General features: G+C 40.7%; 1 protein-coding gene across 1 annotated transcript; it reads left to right on the top strand.

Annotated features, from left to right (window-relative positions):
• Positions 1–5,320: 5,320 nt before the first annotated feature.
• Positions 5,321–20,823, top strand: LOC104937972 (soluble guanylate cyclase gcy-37). The gene is made up of 8 exons (XM_027288298.1): positions 5,321–5,507; positions 7,724–8,846; positions 12,653–12,787; positions 18,175–18,349; positions 18,457–18,555; positions 18,969–19,060; positions 19,342–19,482; positions 20,338–20,823. The coding sequence occupies exons 1-8, from the start codon at positions 5,365–5,367 to the stop codon at positions 20,437–20,439; spliced, it is 2,010 nt and encodes a 669-aa protein (XP_027144099.1). The 5' UTR covers positions 5,321–5,364; the 3' UTR covers positions 20,440–20,823.
• Positions 20,824–21,038: the final 215 nt, after the last annotated feature.

Genomic DNA, 21,038 nt, shown 5'->3' with positions numbered 1-21,038 from the left:
ATATTTATCATTTATCATGTATATATCCTGAAGACCAGACTGAAATTTATCATTTATCATGTATATATCCTGAAGACCAGACTGAAGCAAAGGATAAGAAGAGGTATTTCCCTGCTTCTTTCTGTATTAAAATCACTTTCCAATGCAATTTTCAGTCTATGAAATGAAACTTTACTATTGTTTCGCAAAGCTTGTCTCACGTTCAGGTCATTCATTCATTTACCATCTCCTGTTTTCCTCAAGGTGATAGCAGCTGCAGCTTTTAATGCTGCATGGAGCTAGTTGTTTTTGGGCTACTAACAAAAAGTTACAGTATCGATAAATCTGTAGATTACTCTTTTAGTTAATCTATTAGTCTATCACAGTTTCTAAATCCAACTAACATCTTTAAATGTCGTTTTGTCCAACCCACAGTCCAAAAACTCAAATACACTGTTGCCCATAAAGTTGGGAAAAATATTTCGACCTCTTCTCATGGATCATAGATAAAGTGTGTATTCTCAAAACTTTATTGATCAATCTCTTCCAAACATATCACAGTGAAACCACAATTAATTTAGTTTACTATAAACTGATAAATATTCAAGTATTTTATAACTTGGCCAGAGTTAGCTGCTTTTCATAGTCTTATGTGAAAACTCAACTATCTTTGTGTTTGTGCCACAAAACGTCATTTAAAGATATCCTTGTCAGTGTCCAATGGACATTTTTAAACTGAACACCCTGCTCTGCTGTTTGACAAGCCAATGTTACTGCTGCCCGGTTCACTGTTCTCATCAGTGCTCTGTTAAAGTTGTGATAAAACCACTGTACACCTTGCCAGCACCACACAGCACACAACAAACATGAACTGTTAACTTTGTTAACAAACGTTAGTCGTTAAATCTCTGGTTAACATTATTAAGTATTTACTGTAGAAGCTAAAGAGCCAGAAGTCCCTTGGTAGCTGGTGGAGAACAAAGTAAAGCTAAAATAGAGTGAACAGTGTGATTTGCTTTCTCCACCAGGTCAACATTTTCATTTGTCAAATACTTTAATGTAAATACCATTGTGTCATTGTGGGAATATTAGCATGCTGGCACTAACATTTACCTAAATGCAGCCTCACAGTGCTGTCAACATGGCTGCAGACTTTTTCTTTCTGAATAAATGAGACTCAATCACTTCAAGAGACTCCTGAGTGGCAGGGTGCCAACGGTTGAGTGAGATATGTAGTGTAAGTGCTTTGAGTGGTCAGAAGACTAGAACGGTGCTATATAAGTACAGTCCATTTACCATTTACCATTCCTCCAGTCTGCATGTCAAAGTGTCCTTGAGCAAGACACTGAACCCCAAATTGCTCCCAAAGGCTGCACCACCGGTGTGCCAATGCATATTCCAGTTTTTCTCAATTGCTAAAACACTAAAACCACTGGCTGAAGAAAGTTCTCTGTTGCCTGAACTCACTCACTGACACTTTTCAGCAAAACTCTAAACACATTCTCAAAACACATTCTGCACTCTAATGCACATGTTGTCCACATTTGTAAATACAAATAGAGCAGACAGGTCATTTGTGTTTGTGTTGATAGTGTATATCATTTTGATCAGTTTGTTTATGATTTGAGAGCAGTGTTTGATTATGAGCACAGGTTAAACTGTTTTGAGGTAAAAGTTTGATTTTGAGCACAGGTTAAACTGTTTTGAGGTGAAAGTTTGATCTTGCAGCTTCAATGTCAAATTCTTTGTGATCTAAAATACCTCTAAAACATCTTGTTTCTCACATTTAACTCTGTTGATCCAATTTGTTTACTTGCTTTCATAGGTGTAGTACATTATAATTCTGGCAATCCAGACTATTGACATTGGCTGTGTGAGGGATCAGACCAGATCACACAGGACAAAACGTAAACAGATCTTTTGGACCGGAAGACAAATTTCAAAAGGAGAAAATAGTGGCTGTAGTTTTGTTGTTAAACTTGTTGACTTGTTAAGTCGATAAAAGTAGCAATTTATCCACAACTTAATTATCAAAGCTTTACAATGTTAAGATAAAATAATTATTTTGCTTTAATATTTTTGAAATGTTTAGCTTTGATATATTAAATGCATAATTTACACATATTTGTATTCCATTCACTTTTAACTTTAAGCTATATATAATATAATGTATGTAATTTCATAATGTAGCAGCTGTGGGTGAACAGTGACAATGCTGAAAATGATCAGTGCTGGTCGTTGTCTGGGCTCCAAGAAAAAATCAAGTGAGTGTTAATTTCTGGTTTTAAGATGTTTCTATAGTTAAGTTGATTCCTCTTGATTGTAGTGCAGACACCTGACTCATTTTGTCTCAATTTACAAACTTGTGTGTCAATAAAGGTCTTAACTCAAGTAGAAGTAGATTATAATATTGTCTACTGTCAGATTGTTTCACTTGCTAAATCAGCTTTCCAAATCAAAGCAGGAGAAGTTGAGGCAAAAGTGGAGAAACTGTCAGAGAGACCACAGAAAAAAGAAAAGGGTCCTTGACAATGTTCTTAACTTAACCCCACCATCTATGGATACACCAGATGAACAAATTCAGCATCTTGAAAATCCTGAGTCCATGCATAATCATCTGGACGGTCAAGACTATGAGCAGCCAGTTGTCGAGAGGCTGCAAGCATCCACAACTCCTGCAAAGAAAGGGAAGGAAAGAAAGAACAAATACTATAGCTCAGTGCTTAAGCTACTTGTTGACAAACTTTACCAAAAAGGCATTCTCCTTACCAACAGAATCTCAGAATTGCTAGCAACTATTGCATGTGACACAACCAACAAGAAATGCATGTATCGCACTTGTGCAAAGTGCTGCTATATTGAGATCGAGTTTGAAGGACCTTTGGAGAATACTTATCTAACATGGCAACAGAAGCTTAATAAGAAGCTGGACTCTCTAGCTAAGCACCAATTCAACTGGCTCCACCAGGTCAAAACACTCAGAGAGCTGAAAGAAACATTACGGGAGGATACGGGAGACTTCTCTGAGAACTATGGCTGTAAGCTCAGCAGTGAAATTCAGGCATTCCACTTTGGGGGCAGCCGCAAGCAGGTTACAGTCCACACAAGTGTGGTGTATACGGCCTCATCATCCTTTTCCTATGCCACTCTCTCTGCTTCTCCCCGCCATGATGAACATGCTGTATGGGCTCACATGGAGCCTGTATTGAAGGTTGAAGTGATGGACCAGTGACCCAATACAGGAACAAGAAAACCTTTTTTCTTCTCAGCACAGTGCCTATTCTGAGTGGGTTTCAAAGGGTCACTTGGAATTTCAGTGAGAAATCACATGGGAAAGGAGCTCCTGATGGAATGGGAGGGGCTGTCAAGCGTACTGCAGACACAGCAGTCCAAAGAGGCGCCGACTTGCAAACAGCTGAGGAACTTTACAACTTCCTGAAGGATCAGCCCTCAAGCATCAAGTACTTTTGGATATCCCAGGAAGACATTGTCAAGTACGATGAATCAGTCCCAACAAATGTCCCAGCTGTAAAAGGTACACTCAAAATCCATCAAGTGACCTCTGAAGAGCTAGCGGTGATTCAGTGGAGGGAAATATCATGTTTCTGTGCAAGACCTCTTATCTGCAAGTGCTATGAGCCAAGCCCAGCTGATTTCCGTAATCTATCAGAAGATCTCCCATCCACCAACTGTCAGCAGGATATGAAAGGCAAGTTCATTCTGGTGAGATATGAAAGTAAGCCTTTCGTGGGACAGGTCATCCAGGTGGTGGGTGAAGAAGTCGAAGTGAGCTGCATGCAACAGCTGGGTGAGAAGAACGTCTTCACGTCATATCAATACTCATCATCACGTGTGTTTTAGATTTCCAGGTTATATGTTGAAGAGCCAGAACCAACTCCTGTGAACTGGCCCATTCAGCCAAAGCTTGCTGTGTCCACCTATAAACCATGCGCGGTGTCGGCAGCACCCGTACTCCTGCTTCTTCCTGCACAGCCACAGGCTCCCTCCATCATATTTCGTGGGCCATCATGCAGTCAGAGCTTTGTACCTGTAGCACAGCCCCCTGCACCAACAACAAAGCCATACATGCCAAATAAGTCCTTGCAGCCATGTGGGGCTTGCCATGTGCATCAGTGTGGTGGAAAGCGTAACCCCTAAAATACACTGCATGTGGAACAACTCTGCCAGGTTGGTGGAGCTGATATGTTTCAATTTTAGTCAATGTGTCAGCTCACACAGTCTCCAGTTCGCTGCAACGCGGCGCCGGAACTTGAACCAACAGCCCTCCGCAACACATACGTTTTTTTAAAAGCTTTTTTAAAAAGCGTATGTGTGTTTTTAAGCTTCTATTTTTCCCGGACGCCGGAGCACGGCACATAAATTCAGCACAGAGCAGATTGTGCAAGGAAGGAAATCGGCTACAAAATACAAAATAATCATACATGTCCTCGTGCTGTTTGTATGTCTTTGTCAGCTCCATATTTAACTAAATGTTGTCGTGGTGAGTGAGCTTTAAAACTCATCAGGTCTTGTCTACTTGTGTTTGTGTGTCATAAAAAATATATACCTGTGCCCCATACATGGAATCTGAGTGAATAATTAGTAAATGGAAAATGTTCATGTTGAAACCTTTACATTGGGTTAGTTGTACATTCTGAATGCATTTTAAAACAAACACATTCTGGTTAAAGAATAAAATAATATAAATAAAAGTATTTAAGTATTTCAAGTAGAGTCTCTGTATGCCTAAATGATTGTAGGTCAAACACCTAGGGTAGAAGCTCTAAGAAAATGGTTTTACCATCACCCAGTTTATTAATTATAGGCTGCATGGTAAGTAGGATGGTGGGGCATATCTCATTCGCACCAGGTGCTGTAAGCTTTTTCACTCTTCTTCACACACTGCAGAGGGCGCTGCTGCTTCTTTGCTGTTCAATCATCAATACTACAATTAATGGTTTTAGTCATTTATCAAGAATCTTCAGTATTTCAGTAGAGCATGTTTCCTTAATCTCTTATGACACAGCATGTCTATTTTATGATTTAATACAGTAAATAACTTGACTTATGAACCTTACACCTGCAAAATATATAAATAAACAGGAACCTTTAGGGAACGTTCCTTGAATGTTGCGAAATGTATGACCAAATGGAAACCTTTAGTAAACGTTTCCTAAATGTTACCAGTTTGGTGGGTACCCTGTTCCTCTAAAATTAAATACTATATTAGTAGGTTGAAAACCTTTATTTTGAAGTACGGACCCGGAAAGGGGAGCGGACTCCACAGGTTCTTCATTGACTGTCAGTAACATCAGCTCAGTGCGGTCCTCACTCCGTCCTGAGGGGCCGTTGTGTGACATAGTGAGGTGACTTCAGCAGAGTCTCATGTCATCGCTGGACTTGATGAAAACAGAGTGTTTGGCATCAGGGACGCTGTCCTCCGCTTCCATCAAGAGGAGACTCATCAACAAGAGGAGGGTCGCTCCGAGGGCGCAGCAGGATGCCGACAGCGACTGTCAGCTGTGCAGGTGAGACTCAAACTCAAACTGTTTGTGAAAAGTTTGAATTCAACAGAATAGAGTTAAACTATAAGACACGCTCCGGGTGTGGCCCCTCCGTTCACACTGACCTGGCTCTCTGATGCCAGGTTCAGGAGCGGCGGCTTTCTCTACATGTGAAAATGGAGCTTTAAAAAAACATAGTCACATATTCATATGATTCATCTTTATAACTGAGATGATCTGTAATCTTCCATTGTCGCATTTCTTTTAAATATATAATTTAATTAAGATTTAAACTGTCAGAATAGTTATGTGTCATTTAGGGCTGTAACTCTTTTTCATCATCAGTAACTGCATTAATTATTCTTATGGTTTAGTCACATAAAGGTGAAAAGGTATTTAAAATCCTCATATCTAAGAACAACGAGAACATTTTTCATTTGTTTAATAAATAATTAATACGCTTAATTAAACATGAGAACATTTGTTTCCTTGTTTTTGTGTGATTAAAAATTTGTTACAGCTCTCATCAAGTTTATTTCTGCTCCTTGATGATGACAAATTAGGTCAGTGTGTAACATTGATATAATCATTAAATGAATAAATATTAAGCTTATTTAGTTGCAAGTATCACTTTCTTGTCAATTTCCATTGGCTGGATGACTGAACCTTTTTTAATATAAATTGATGTACCATTCAAAAGTTCACACACACACACACACACACCTTCTCATTCAATGTGTTTTCTTTGTTTTTATTACTTTATACATTGTAGATTAATACTGAAGACATCAAAATTCTGAAGGAACATGTATGTAATTATATAGTTAAACAAACCAGAATATGTTTTAGATTTTAGAAGTAGCTGCTTTTGCCTTAATGACAGCTTTGCACACTCTTCATTCTCTCAATCAGCTTCATGAGGTAGTCACCTGGAAAATTTCAGTGAACAGGTGTGCCCTGTCAAGAGTTAAGACCATCAGTTGTGATGTGCAGAGGTAGGGTTGGGTACACAGTTCTGTACAGTGAATAGCCCTACTTGACTATTATTCTGATCCATGTTATGGCAAGAACCATTAAACTGAGGAAAGCGAATCAACAGTTCATCATATTTTAAGACATGAAGGTCAGTTAATCCAAAAAAATGTAAAGAACTTTGAATGCATCTTCAAGTGAAGTTGTGAAAACTTTTGAATACTATGATGAAACCAGCTCTCATGAGGAACGGAAGATCAAGAGTTACTTCTGCTGCAGTGGATAAGTTCATTACAGTTACCAGCCTCGGAAATCACCAATTAACATCATCTTAGATTAGAGCCCACAGAAATGCTTCACATAGATCCAGTAGCAGACGCATCTCTACATCAACTCTTCAGAGGAGACTGCGTGAATCAGGCCTTCATGGTCGAATTACTGCTTAGAAGAAGAGAACTGCTTGGACCAAGAAAACCTCAAGTTTCTTGATGCTGGCGACATAACATGTCAGTCTCAATAAGGCCCCACATTAAAATGTCACGCTTCACAGCAGATAAACATGTTGACAGCCTGGTACAAAAAAGCTATCCCATCAGGTCAATAACCCCAAATACACCTCCAGGCTATGCAAGTGCTAATTACCCAAGAAGGAAAGGGATGGAGTACTGCGTTACCTGACCTATAACCAATTGAGATTATCTAGAATGAGTTGAACCACTGAGAAAAACCGCCAGTACCACTGGGAACTCCTTCAAGACGGTCGGAAAACCATTCCAGGTGACTGCCCCATAAAGCTGACTGAGAGAATGCTGAGATTGAAAATGTATTAATTAACCTTCCTGTAGTATAGAAATGGACAACCAAAGTGAAACACTGACTCTTTTCTGACTGTTTATATAGGAAGATTAGAAGACCATGAATGTTCTTGAAACTGAAGCTTCTTTTGGGTAATTGGTGACTATGACTATGATTATGACTAGACTGTTGGATGATTTATCAAGCAACACTGTTGTGTAGCGTTTTGCTTCCTAGCCAGAAAATAATTAAATACATTACTTTTCAAGACAATAGATGTTAATAAGAGTGTTTATTTACTCATCAAAACACAGAGTGATCTGAAAGTAAAAAAATGTATTCACCAAAAGGGGTCAGTAGGCAATAATTTATGGCATTTTTAGACAGCACTTTGTAGGTAGTAGTTTGTTTGAAGCTTACAGTACCCTTGAGTTTCCTTTAGTAGTTCACCAGTTATATTCCTCTTTTTCCAGGTGTTCCATATTTCCCCTGTCTGGCAGTAGTCGCACTGTTCGTCGGATTCTGACAGCCTGCCTCCTCTCTTTTCTGGCCCTGCTTGGATCTGTATCCATTGACCTCAGCTCAAACTTTGACTTGCTGCACACTACAGAAGCTGCTTATGACGAGCTGACTTCCTGCAGGACGATAGCAATCCTACAGTTGGTCAGTAAGCTTCAAAAGATGAGACATTTATTCACCAAAAATATGGGAAATGAGACATTGGAGGTTGTGTTTCCTGTGTTCAGTTCTCTCTGTGACGAGATGGTGGGTCACAGTAATGGCCATGGGCTCCCTTGCAGTATTGAGTTGGTTGGATTTTGCCAGGAGATAACAAGGAATGTTCAAGGATTTCTAAATGATTCATTGGCTACAAACACAAGTGAAAATGGTACTGCTTACTCCTTGGCCATCAGAAGACTTCTTGACATCTGGGGTACAGTCGAAGATACTGTAGTCAAAGTCAAACAGGATTTTAACTGGAGAGATGTACTGTCTGCAAGACTTCTGGTAACATTCATAGAGCTCAACTACCAGTTAATGGACTTGCGCCACATGGCAGCTCACAGTGACTTCCAGTACAAGTGGACTCATGTACTGAGCTACCTTGGTTTTGCAAGGGTTTTGACAGAAAGATTGAATGACTGCTGGTTAGAAAATATAGACTTCAAGTTAAACTCAAGCCAGCAAGTAAAACATTCTTATATTTTCAACACAAGTTTGTGGCAGATCTCTGGAGGAGGAACCGAGCTTCTGTCTGGGTCACACACTGGAGTTGAAGCTTTGACAAACACTCAGCAGTGCTTGTTTGACCGTGCAGTGCCAGCTCTCAGGTTGGCATCACGATCTGTGTCGTCAGGGCTCAGTATGAGGGTCTGCTTGCTGGCTATAGCCTGCCTCATCTATCCAGTGGTGATGTTGTCTTTCAAGCAGATGACCGAGTGGATACAAGACTATGCCAAGACTTTGAAGGAGAAGACTGAGGACCTGAAGCGCCAGAGGCAGCTGGCCGAGGATCTGCTGCACCAAATGCTGCCCAAGTCAGTCGCCAAGCAACTCCGCCAGCACAGACATGTTGAGGCTGAGAGCTACGAAAAGGTTGGTGGAATTGCAAGGAGTGTATGAATTTGTGCTTCTGATTGTAGCTCAAGAAGGCATTCACATAAGGCAGGTTATGCAATAGATGATTGGTAGGGGACTACTGTAAATGGTAAATGGACTGTACTTTCTAGTCTTCCAACCACTCGAAGTGCTTTTACACTACATCTCATTCACCTGTTCACACACACACACACACACACACACACACACACACACACATTCATACACTGATGGCATTAGCTGTCATGCTAGGTGCCAGCTGCTCATCAGTTTTAGGAGCTAACCCTTCATACACCGATTGTGAGCGATTTGGGGTTCAGTATCTTGCTCAAGTACCACCGATCATCTGATTAGTGATATTAGTGGACAACCTGCTCTACCTCCTGAGCCTCACATATCATTGGTCTATGGCTTGGCAAACAAGCTAGTTATTTTGGCTACATCAAATTTCTCGTAAACTCTTTACCCAACCAGTTTCAAAAACATTTTGTGATGAAAACTGGTTTTGCAATTGAATGAATCACACTTCATTGTGTATCTTTGATTTCTAAGAAAAAAACAACAACAAAAAACCCAAATTTGTTGACAGGTTTAGATGTTGAATCCACAACTCCTCCCTGAACATTTAACCCCATGCTTTAAAGTCAGGCCACCACTAAATTGTACAGATTATAAAGTGCTATATAAATACAGCTATTTGCCATTTTTGGAGGTACTGTATGAAAATGTTCAGATAGATGCAAGACCTGCGTTAAAAACATCTCTCTCCCCTCATTCATTCTCAAATAGGTCACTGTCTTGCCACTGCAGTAGTGCTGACAGAGAGGGCTCTGACTAAAAATACAAGGTCATGCAGAAAAAAAGTTGCCTCAACCTCAAAATTCAACTATTTATCTGTGGATCGCTGTGACCGTTGAAATCATAGAATGATTGCCACCATGATGACTTTTCACAGTTGTAAAATCCACATACTAATATAAATACCTGTTCTGGCATCTGATATCAGAATCATGGGCATGGTCTGAACTTGGTGGTCTCAATTTTGGGACATGACTTGTAGGTGTTGACTTTGGGATGTGGATTGGATCTCTTGATTTGGGGCTTGTTGGTTTTGCTACTTGACTGTGTGTAGCAACTTGAAAACCTTAAGCTGACCTGGAAAAGAACTTTGTCAATACACTCCTTCTTTTCATGACTAAGAGTGAGATGGATTCTCAAAAGGTACAAAAGTGCTGAGGGAACTGTTAGTGTTGAAGTCCCTCCATCCATTGATCCTTAGCTTTTTCTTGCTTATCAGGGATTTGGTTGTGGTGGCAGGGTATTCCAGATGTCCCTCTCCTGCAATGTTTTCCAGCTCTTCCTGGCGGACTTCAGGTTTATAGACAAGATATGTAATCCCTCTAATGAGGTTTCTTCCCCCAGTTAGACGTGCCTGAAAAACATCCAATGCAACCTCAAATGACTTTTTTGAAAGCTCCTTTAGAATGTCCTAACTCAAACGCATTTAGGCGGCTTGCATACACAGTTAAATTTTTTGTCACTACCCAAAGCTTAGTAGCGAGTCGTGAACAAGTTCCAGAGATATTTAAACTCTTTTTCTTGGGGCTGCAACTCACTACTCAATCCACTATCTTCCAGCAGAGAACCATAACTTCAGACTTGGGGGTCAGGTCAGGTCTGTATTAAGGCCCACTCACACCGGAGGTGTTACGGCCGCGTTACGGCTGTGCCGCGGTCACCGTAGCAGATAGCTGCCAGTCTAGTCAATGAGAGCACTCATACAGGGCGCGTCTCAGAAGCGTCCCAGAAGCGTCTCTCCACACCACGGTGTGAGCATTCTGTAGCATTTCTATTTTTGACGCGAGCCGCTGCTAAACCTCGTAAATTTCAACAGAGCACTGCGCACCAGACAGGAAATCCGAAACAGAATCAACATAATAAACTTCCGCTACCTTTCAAAATAAAACACAATACGCAGTTCATGTAGCTTTTTACAACTTCACATCAACGTTACGTCATAACCGGTGGCACCACCAAAGATCGATCAAAGGGTCTCAACATGAACGATGAGAGACTAATTGTTGGAAGTGGAACATCACACAATAATTTATGACACAACAGATGCTTTTTATAATCTCCTCCACGTCGGAGAAGCAAAGTCAGCTGTTTGTTGTTGTTTCCTTTATACACAGTTTATCACGGGGTCTCGCATACGTCCAGGGCTCCGCTGCCGTAACGCGGCTGACACGCGTCCGGTGTGAGTTGACGCCGGGCAAAGGACGCAGCTAAAACGCGGCGCAGCCGTCACGCTGCTGTAACGCCTCCTGTGTGAGTCCCGTGTTAGAGTCATTATTTAAAATGACTGTAACAGCAGCTGGTATTGTAACTTTAATTATTTTACAAATGTCCATGACGGAAAATTCATGCAGCAAGGTACAATAAAAACAACAGCTACACATCCATCCATCTGTAACTGCTTATCCTCATGAGGGTCATAGGGGGCTGGAGCTTATCCCAGCTGACATAGGCGAGAGGAACTTCAACACAAATACAATGGAAATGTAAAAAGGTCTGAGATTTTAAAAAGGTAGAAACAGCCAACACTGTGGAAGACACATATGACAATCTTTCCTCTTTACACACCTCCACATTCACTTTTAACATTTAACCAAACAAATTCATAGCTTATATTGTCGGGTGCTGCTGCGAGGAAGCTACCTCTGCAAGATCTGCAAACATAATGAATGAATTTGTGTTTTTGCTCCCTTTGTTGCTATTGTTGGTATAATTACCTATAATTGTCCTGTTCCATATTCATCAGGAGATAAAACAAGTTATACGGGTGAAAATTGCGTCTGGCTTATTGAAGAGGTTTGAAGCAGCTGTACTCTGCACAGGGAGGAGGGGGGGCTATTACTGAATAGGACTGTGTTCTCTTTTTTAAACTGATTCAGAGCTCTGGAGTATTCTGGAAAGCAAATATATGACCAAAACTAAAAGTAAAGTAGAACATGACTTACTGAATACTGATGGATGCTGTCCGGTAAAGAACTCACTGACTGCTTATCAGGGGCAACAACACCTACACCTGTTATGAGCTGACCATACGTGAGATTCGAGGTGTTTATGCATTTTGAATTGAATTTTATTAAACAGACACAGGCACATGTAGTGATTTCTTTGTTGTTGTTTTTTGTTTAATTGGTTCTGTAATTTTAAAAGAAAATGAAAGATGAAAATCACAATGATGTTAACCTTATTATGTTGATCATAAAAAAAATCCAGTGCTCTGGTGCTTAACTTGGACTGTGTTAAGTTTACTATAATATCACCTTTATTAATCTTTTGAAATGATATGCTAAATCTGTATAAAATCCCAAATGATCTTTTTTTAAAATATGCATGAATGATGTTTTTTTTTCTGGCTGTTTTCCTATGATATTTACTCTGAAAGCATAAGTGTAAAAAGGTCATCTAACTCCTAATTCAAATTATTCGACTCCACAATCACCAGACCAGCTGAATTACCATTTATAAAACAGATAATCAATGTATATCAGTATAATGATAATATATTATCCAATTCTTATGTTGTCTGCCTCTCGGATGAATCGATAAAAAAAATAGCACAAGAATATGAGTTAAAAATACAATAAATACTAAATTCAGTCATGATAATATAAAGAAGTTAAGGTGTCTCAGAAACCCTGTCAGTGTCGACCTGCTCTGTATGGAAGGAGGATGTAACTGTAAACTGGGCGTTTGTTTCATTCAATCATTTCACACAATCAATTTTGTTCCAGGTGACCATTTTTTTCTCAGACATCGTGGGCTTCACTTCCATCTCTGCGTCCTGTACTCCTCTGCAAGTGGTGGAGATGCTCAACAACCTCTACATGTGCTTCGACACACGCATCGACTCCTATGACGTCTACAAGGTAAAAAATTCACACACTGCCTTTGCTCCCAAAATTGACTATATCATGTTAACAGTCAACACTATTTTCTTTTTAAAACATTTTAAAAGTTATATTTATTATAAAATTGTAATTGCTTTCTTGAGGGTTCAATGACAACAGGACTTCAGGAAGATGTGCACAATTCTTCAGCAATGAGTAGTAACATTTACACACAATTCAAAATAAGGATGGTTTAGATTTGTATAAATGTAACACAAATAGTAGAGAGAGAGAGAAATAGTAGTAAACAGTAGTTGGATCGCACACACACACACACACACACACACACACACACACACACATACTTTTTATTCAAGCAGACACCAAACAATAATGTCATGTAGCCTCAGCAGAAAAGGAACGTATTATCAGCCTGTTTCTCACACTGATTAGTCTGATAAGCTGCAGCTGAGCCTCCCCGGTTCTCCACCTGCATCCAACACTGAAATCACAGCTCTCTGCTACAGTGAAGAGCCTTCATTGTTATATTTGTGCGGGGGGTGGAAAATCCAGTCCTCCATACCAACACTACGGTGAACTCTGTCCTGAAAAACAGCCTCTGTCTCCCGCAGTGAGAGCCGGGTAGGTCGGTAACTTTTACAATGTCTTTGTCACTACAATGCGCTGTGGGTTAGAATCTCTGTCTGTGGCAACCTCCTGTGCTGGGAAATGAAGCCAATGCCGAAGTGCTAAAAACTGTAATTCCTCAAGCGGCCACATGAGACAGGCTGCAGAAGTGTGTCAACCAAGTGGCTGTATTAAGGTCCACTCAGACCGGAGGCGTTACGGCCACGTTACGGCCACGTTACGGCCACGTTACGGCTGCCGGAGCAGATAGCTGCCAGTCTAGTCAATGAGAGCACTCACACAGGGCGCGTCTCAGAAGCGCCTCTCCACGCCACGGCGCGAGCATTCCGTGGATTTCTATTTTTGACACGAGATGCTGCTAAACCTCGTAAATTTCAACACTGCACTGCACTGTGTTGTGAGCACTGCGCACCAGACAGGAAATCCAACACAGAATCAACATAATAAACTTCAAAATAAAACACAATACGCAGTTCATGTAGCTTTTTACAACTTCACATCAACATTACGTCACGACCGGTGGCACCAGGTGATCAAAGATCGATCAAAGGGTCTCAACATGAACGATGAGAGACTAATTGTTGAAGTGGAACATCACACAATAATTTATGACACAACAGATGCTTTTTATAATTTCCTCCACGTCGGAGAAGCAAAGTCAGCTGTTTGTTGTTGTTGTTTTCTTTATACACAGTTTATCGCGGGGTCTCGCGTACGTCCAGGATTCTCTCGTGATCTCGCGTGAATACGCTCGGCTCGCTCCGCTGCCGTAACGCGGCTGACACGCGTCCGGTGTGAGTTGACGCCGGGCAAAGGACGCAGCTAAAACGCGTTGCTGTAACGCCTCCTGCGTGAGTGCCGTGTAAGCCACTATGCTACCGACCGCCCCTATCCACGTCTTTTTTAATATTTAGATTAGACAGGATGTCATTGGTCACAACACAATCTCACAGCATCCATCAGATTAAACAGAGAGGGACGATGATGGTGGAGATATTTTTTGATTCACAGAGGAAATCAGGTAGAAACCCACTGAAAAAAAACAGACAGACACCCTGGGTCCTTTTGGGCTCTAAGTGTCTTTATCTTTTAAATCATCTCCAATATTTACCGTGCGTTACCACATGTCTGCTCATGGAGCTTCTTAGGTCAGGCAGAATTTAAACGTTCTAACGTTGATCCACTTTATTTGCTTCCATGGCTGTAGTACGCTTCATATCTGGCAGCCCGGAGCTTCATCATGAGCCGTGTAGTTATCAAGCTGGATCAAAACACACAGAACTAAACCCAAACAGACGGCCTGGTCCGTCAAGGCAAATTTCAAAATAAGAAACATACGATTATGACTCTAGTCATTTATCAAGAAGCTTATATTTCAGTAGAGCATGTTTCCTTAATCTGTGATGACACAGTATATTTATTTGATCATTTAATACAGTAAATCTGACATATTGTACCTTTTAATCCATTTATTCCAACAGTGGCAGGATTGCTTATGCTGGCTCAATGACGTGACAAACCAGGACACTTCAACCAACCAAAGGATTCGTCAGTTTTTTTGTTAATTTATTAATTCTCACACATTTAACCTTCAGAGACAGAATTAGTACTGAACATTGCCAAAACTACATTTTATTAGACCAAATACTTTTTTACAGTTTCAAGAAAATGTTGTGCATTTGTTTCATCTTCTGTTAAGTTCAGTTCGCTGAACAGTTAGACCTGAGTACCGCCATGCTAATTATGTCACACACCACCAAACACTGCAGTGACTGAGTCACAGCACTATTATTCATGGTGCTATGATACAAATTGGCAGTACTGCATTGTTTATAGCTTGTGCAGTGTTACGGCCTCATAAAATTAAATTAATATTTAACTTGATGCTGGCTCAATGAGAACATAAAAAAAAAAAAAAAGGACGCCACACAAAAGTTTCAAGGTTTGAACAAGAAAAGATTCTTTATTAATAAGTTGCCACTAGGGAAGAGAAGAAAAGGGGAAAAACATTTAACACATAAAGTAATGAACCAAAAAAAGAAAGGAGACCCTGGCCAAAAGAAACAAAAGAGAGGGAAACACAGGGCCAGCCACACTGTGGGCCCTCAAGCCTAAAATACACTGCATGCCGAACGGCTCAGATATGTTTCAGTGTTAGTCAATGTGTCAGTTCACACAGTCTCCTCTCCGGTCCTGCTGCGTCACGGCTCCGGAACGACTGCGGCATCCGGCAGCCCTCCGCAACACATACAGAGCTTCTATTGTTCACGGACGCCGGAGCATAAATTCAGCACAGAGCAGATTGTGCGGGGAAGGACATTGGCTACAAAAAAAAACAGTTGATTTTCAAAATAAAATACTCCATGTTCACTGTGGATTGAGTTTCATTACAAGAACACGTCATAATGGGCGGGGCCAACCTGAAGTCAACAGGTGAGGGGCTTTCAGGCGTAATCATTCATGACACCTCACATCTTTTTTATAAGGACACCAGAAAAAAGATGCAGCGTGGAATGCCATTGCAGGAGTCAAAGAGACTACAGCCGGCAATATTGTGCGATTATGCACGAATTCATGAGATTTCGTGCATTTTCGCGACGCTCGGTGGCTGGCGGAGACGCGGCGGAGACGCACCTGAGCGCATCACAAACGGATTACGTGTGAGTTGGCAGATGGCGGAGTACGCTGTCATTCCAAAGCAGAGCCGTTCCACATGCAGTATATTTTAGGGGTCACACCCTGCACTTCCACACTAACCAGGGAAAAACAGGCCTAACCTAACACAAAACAAAAAACTGGACTACTGGAAATCTCCAACGCAAACTAAAATAACAAGAGAAGAAAAACTTTGCCATCACGTACAGAGTTTTTTTTTTTTTTTTTTAAAGAAGAAAAAGTTAACTCTGCTCAAAAGAAACAAAAGCATACCTTCAGCAAACCTGCTGCCCCAGAGTGAGAGCATGTGGCCTCCCTCCACCTCCTCTTTAACCCCTCCCTGATGACCAAATTGACTTCCACCTGTGGAGGAAGGAACAGTGAGGGAGGACAGGAGGGAGAACAGCAGCCCCAAAAAGAAAAGAAACACTCCCAGGTGTGGAACACTCCCACTACCTGGCCACACATAACATGCAGTAATCAGAGGGCTGTCAGCTGATGCATTGTGTGTCTGTGTTTCTATGCTACAAATCATCTTTATTTTACTGCCTGTTGATTTGCTTCACTGTGAGAGCTCATAACTATCAGGTTGCTGAGGAATAGATCCAGAGGCAACTCCAGACAGCCTGACCTGGTCCAGACTTTCTACTTGTTGATGCCAGCACCATATTAGTATTTCATTCATAATCTGACCCCTTGTGGTTATTAACAGTATGACATTTAATTTATGTAATTGATATGCTATGTTAACTTCCTAATTTGATATCACTGTGAATCAATTAATACACATCCAATATACCCACTGTCTAGAAATAAATGTGTGCTTGAAAAGTTGCTGTTTTTCTGAAAAATAGGCCAGCTGTACACAGTCATGACTGTAGTCATCCATGCTGTTCTTTACAATAGTTCTAATCTATTACAATAATTACTTCTAGTTCAAATGAAAAGGAATGCAATATGTCTATCCGTTCCCTAAACTCAAACCCTGCAATCCCTTTAAAAATGAAAGAACGGGTCAGGAAATAAAACAAAAGTTGGATTTTTTTTTGTCTCAGGTGTATCCTCATATATATACTATGATATATTTCATAATAAAACATCTTCATGGGTTGTACCCATTTTCTGAAATGTCCTCCATCTTCAAACATTCCTAATCCTGATGCATCTTCATATTGTAGATTGTTCTGCCGCAATAAATGGAACTGTCGTCGCTAAGAGGCTGAGTAAGCTCCTGGATTCCATATAGGTTTTAAAATAGTAACAACAAACTTAAACGGGCATAACAACGAACTGAACTTTGTGATATGAAATGAGATAAGTGCTGAGACGATAATAAGAAGTGAAACATGCTAATAAATAGTGACACGGTCAACAGAGCCTGTCACCCTCTTTGTCCAAAAAATCCTACCACCAAGTGCACAAGTAAAAATAAGGTGTGACAACGACCACACCCCCTGTTATGGAATTTTGACCTTTGACTTCAGCAATTTCTCCACAACACCCCCCTCCTCCGATTACTGGAAGTAAACACGTGTGATCTAAACAAATGAACAATGCAAACTATACACAAACACACACACAGCTCCTACAGGAACAGAACCTGAATTAGTCTTTTTGGAAACACCTGCCTACTGTTTCATGTCAAAATGGCTGTCGTGAAAAAGGTTTATTCTGACCCTTCCATTAGTACATTTCTGTTTCAGCTTTCTTGCCCTTCTGACTACTGTACTCCTTTTCCACAACCTGATATCTCTGAACCAGTATATTATACCAGTATACGCTCTATTAAATGTTCTTATGAAAGATTTTAGTGTTTGTCCTTTTCTGTTTGATTTCCCCAAAATAACTTTATGTAATAACTTATGTGCCAAAAAATTTGATTTTTTTTTTTTTACATTAAAATGTTATTCACCCAAACATGTTTTTAATTAGATTTTGTTTTATATCTGGAATGAAAATATACAAATCTAAAGATATTTAATTATCTTCTTTAAAATCTTTAAAACTTTTTACCCAGCTACATATTGTGATATACTATCATCAAAGTCCTTCCCTATTTGGTCCACGTGTCTTCCCAGGATGATTCTGTTTTTGAGCAAAGTGTTGTCAAACTATTGAACCAGGTGGAGACGATAGGGGATGCGTACATGGTGGTGAGCGGCCTGCCTGAAAGGAACGGGGACAGACATGCTGACGAGATCGCCAAGATGTCTCTGGATCTGGTGGCAGCTGTCAGACAGGTCTCCATCCCTCACATGCCCAACCAGAGGCTGCAGCTCAGAGCTGGCATCCACACAGGTGAGAGGGGCTTACTATAAGAAGCAGCAGGTCGGGTCTCTACTGTATGATCATATGTGGAGAGACTGACAGGCATGTTGATCAGTTTTGAACTCTTTGCTGCACAGGTCCATGTGTGGCAGGAATAGTAGGCTACAAGATGCCAAGATACTGTCTGTTTGGGGATACTGTCAACACGGCCTCAAGAATGGAGTCCACCAGCCTGCGTATGTGTCCTTAAACACACAATACACAACACAACACACACATCTGTGTGCATATACAGTATTTCTGCCTTTAATATCTACAGACACTGTGGGTTCTCTTCCACCATGCTGAACCGCCATGTTTCTACAGTAGCTAAGAATGGAAAAACTAAAAACTGACTCTAGATGGGGCCTTTTACACATTTTGTGACCACCATAGTTTCTCCTTCAAGAAACTAAGGAACTAAGAAGGAGAAGGTGAAATGAGGGGCCGGGCCCGTCTGCAACTACATAGCTAGATATCAGACATCAGTACAATTGTATACACAAAGGTTTGGACTGGATATTGGACCCTTTTTGCCTTCGGATTCCTGAAAAAACTTGCAGTGATCATGCTTTGTTTGATTTGACCAAAGTTCTTGTTTGTGTGTCAGCTCAGAAAATCCACGCCAGTTCAGAAACTTACTTGGCCCTTATGAAAGACAATGCCTATGAGCTGCAGCTCCGTGGAGAGATTGAGGTCAAGGTAAATACGCTGTGTCATGAAATCATTTTTCTGTGTAGGAAGTCTTATCTTAGATTTGTTGTTACATCGTGGAAGCCATTTATTCAAATTCATAAAGCTCATGGATATCTCTGAAACTTCAGCATACAAAACAAAAACTATCTGGATGGCTTATCTATAGTTCTGTTGGTATTTGTAATTTTGATGAACAGAACTTTTAAATTGGTTAATTTACCTCTCTGACGGATCGGTTGTCACATCCAAATGTCACCATTCCTCTCTCGTCTGTCCTTCTCCTGCAGGGTAAAGGCAAAATGAACACGTACTGGCTGGTTGGCCATAAGAACTACAGCGTGCAGAACGACAGTCTGGTTTGTCACTGGAATCCCAACATGGCCAGAAAGAAGAAGACAGCGGCAGGCAGTGTGGTCTCTGTGGGCAACGTGAGTAGAGGCGTGCAACATGGCCTGTCAGACCACTTGTTCCTATACTGGCTTTTGTTTTCTTTCTGTGCTTTGAACAACCCACTGTCAGCCATGAATTTACATTTTTTGTTTTGGTTTCCTCCATTCTTCGTCATATTAAATATTTAACCCTTTTCCTATTGTTCATTGATGGTCAATTTAATCAGTGGATTAAAGTGCACAGGAGTCCAAGATGTCTTATGCAGAAAGGTTTATTGAAGTTTGGCCAAGCAGAATGGAGGATTTATCAATGCAGTTGTCATGACATGATGCCGCCTCAATTCTGAAGAAGTTGTCCTCACTGGCTCGTCCATACACCCTCAGAATAATGACACAACTCTCTCTACTCTGTCCACAAATAGTCATACTCATTGCATCTACAGTATAAGGTATTTGCCAGTTGGTCATTAGTCGAGAAACAAGGAAATAGGTTTACTTTTAAGGGGTCCGACATTGCGATCTGACTGTGTAGAGACTTTTAAGTTATCTGTTGTGTTTAGGCATTGAGACAGTCTGCAGTCTTCATGTCACATGGGTGTTCTGACATCGATCTGACTCACAAACACAGAAATGGCTAAAGGCAAACAAATATGGCTGCCTCACGTCAGTGGCATTTAACGTAATCAAGAGTTCAGTTCATAAAGAAAAATCTTTAAACCTCACAATACCAACGTTTTCAACAAGGATGGCTCCACCCAGTGATCCAGTGGTTTCTAACTTGTTACTTGTTTTTAATAGACCTACTGTATGAAACCATAAGACAGATCATTTAATTGTATCAATATGTGTACTATATACGTGATGCCTTTGCCTCATATGTATTCTCTATGCTAGTCATCAGTGACTGTCCAGAGCCTAAGTGAGAACGCCAACTCCCCAGTCTCCATCCCCTCAGCAGTGGTGAGCCAAACCCCGCAGCATCCTCAAACAGACTAACCCGGGCTGAGCGTGGCAGCTCAGATGGAGTCCCACAGCAACTACGATGTTGGGGCTGCAGGGAGGAGACGAGAGCCCTCTACCATCCACCACCACCACCACCATCATCCATCTGCCATATGTAACCAGCTCAGGACTTCAGTTACCATGACAACATCTATCAACCGATGAGATTAGTTTGTAGTAGATAGCGTAATACTTGCTAAATAATGTTATTGCTTGTCACCTTAAAGTCCAACTCAACTAGGCTTATTTGATCTCTGCATTGTAAAACAGTTTGTTTTTTGTGGTGTGTACAGTATGTATTTGTTTGTATATTTGTCTGTATGTTTCCTTTCTATCGTGTCTTAAAAGTGATCATTAAAATAAAAGTTACTAACTTCCTTCCTTTTGTTCCTTTTTTGTGTATTCTGTGTATTAATCAGTCACCAATAGTTGGTGGTGTGTGACTTAGTGATGTAAAGCATTGTATACTCCTCCGTGATTGATGATCAGTCCCGGAGCTTGTTAATGATAGAAAGTTACACAATGCTGCTTTTAAATCATAAGTGTAATTTTGAGAGTCAGTCATGTTCTTTGGATTCATCCACATTTTACAT

This window comes from Larimichthys crocea, chromosome XV (assembly GCF_000972845.2).
Source record: "Larimichthys crocea isolate SSNF chromosome XV, L_crocea_2.0, whole genome shotgun sequence".
Taxonomy (NCBI): domain Eukaryota; kingdom Metazoa; phylum Chordata; class Actinopteri; family Sciaenidae; genus Larimichthys; species Larimichthys crocea.
Note: the sequence above shows the minus strand (reverse complement) of the source record. Positions and strands in the feature narration are given on the sequence as shown.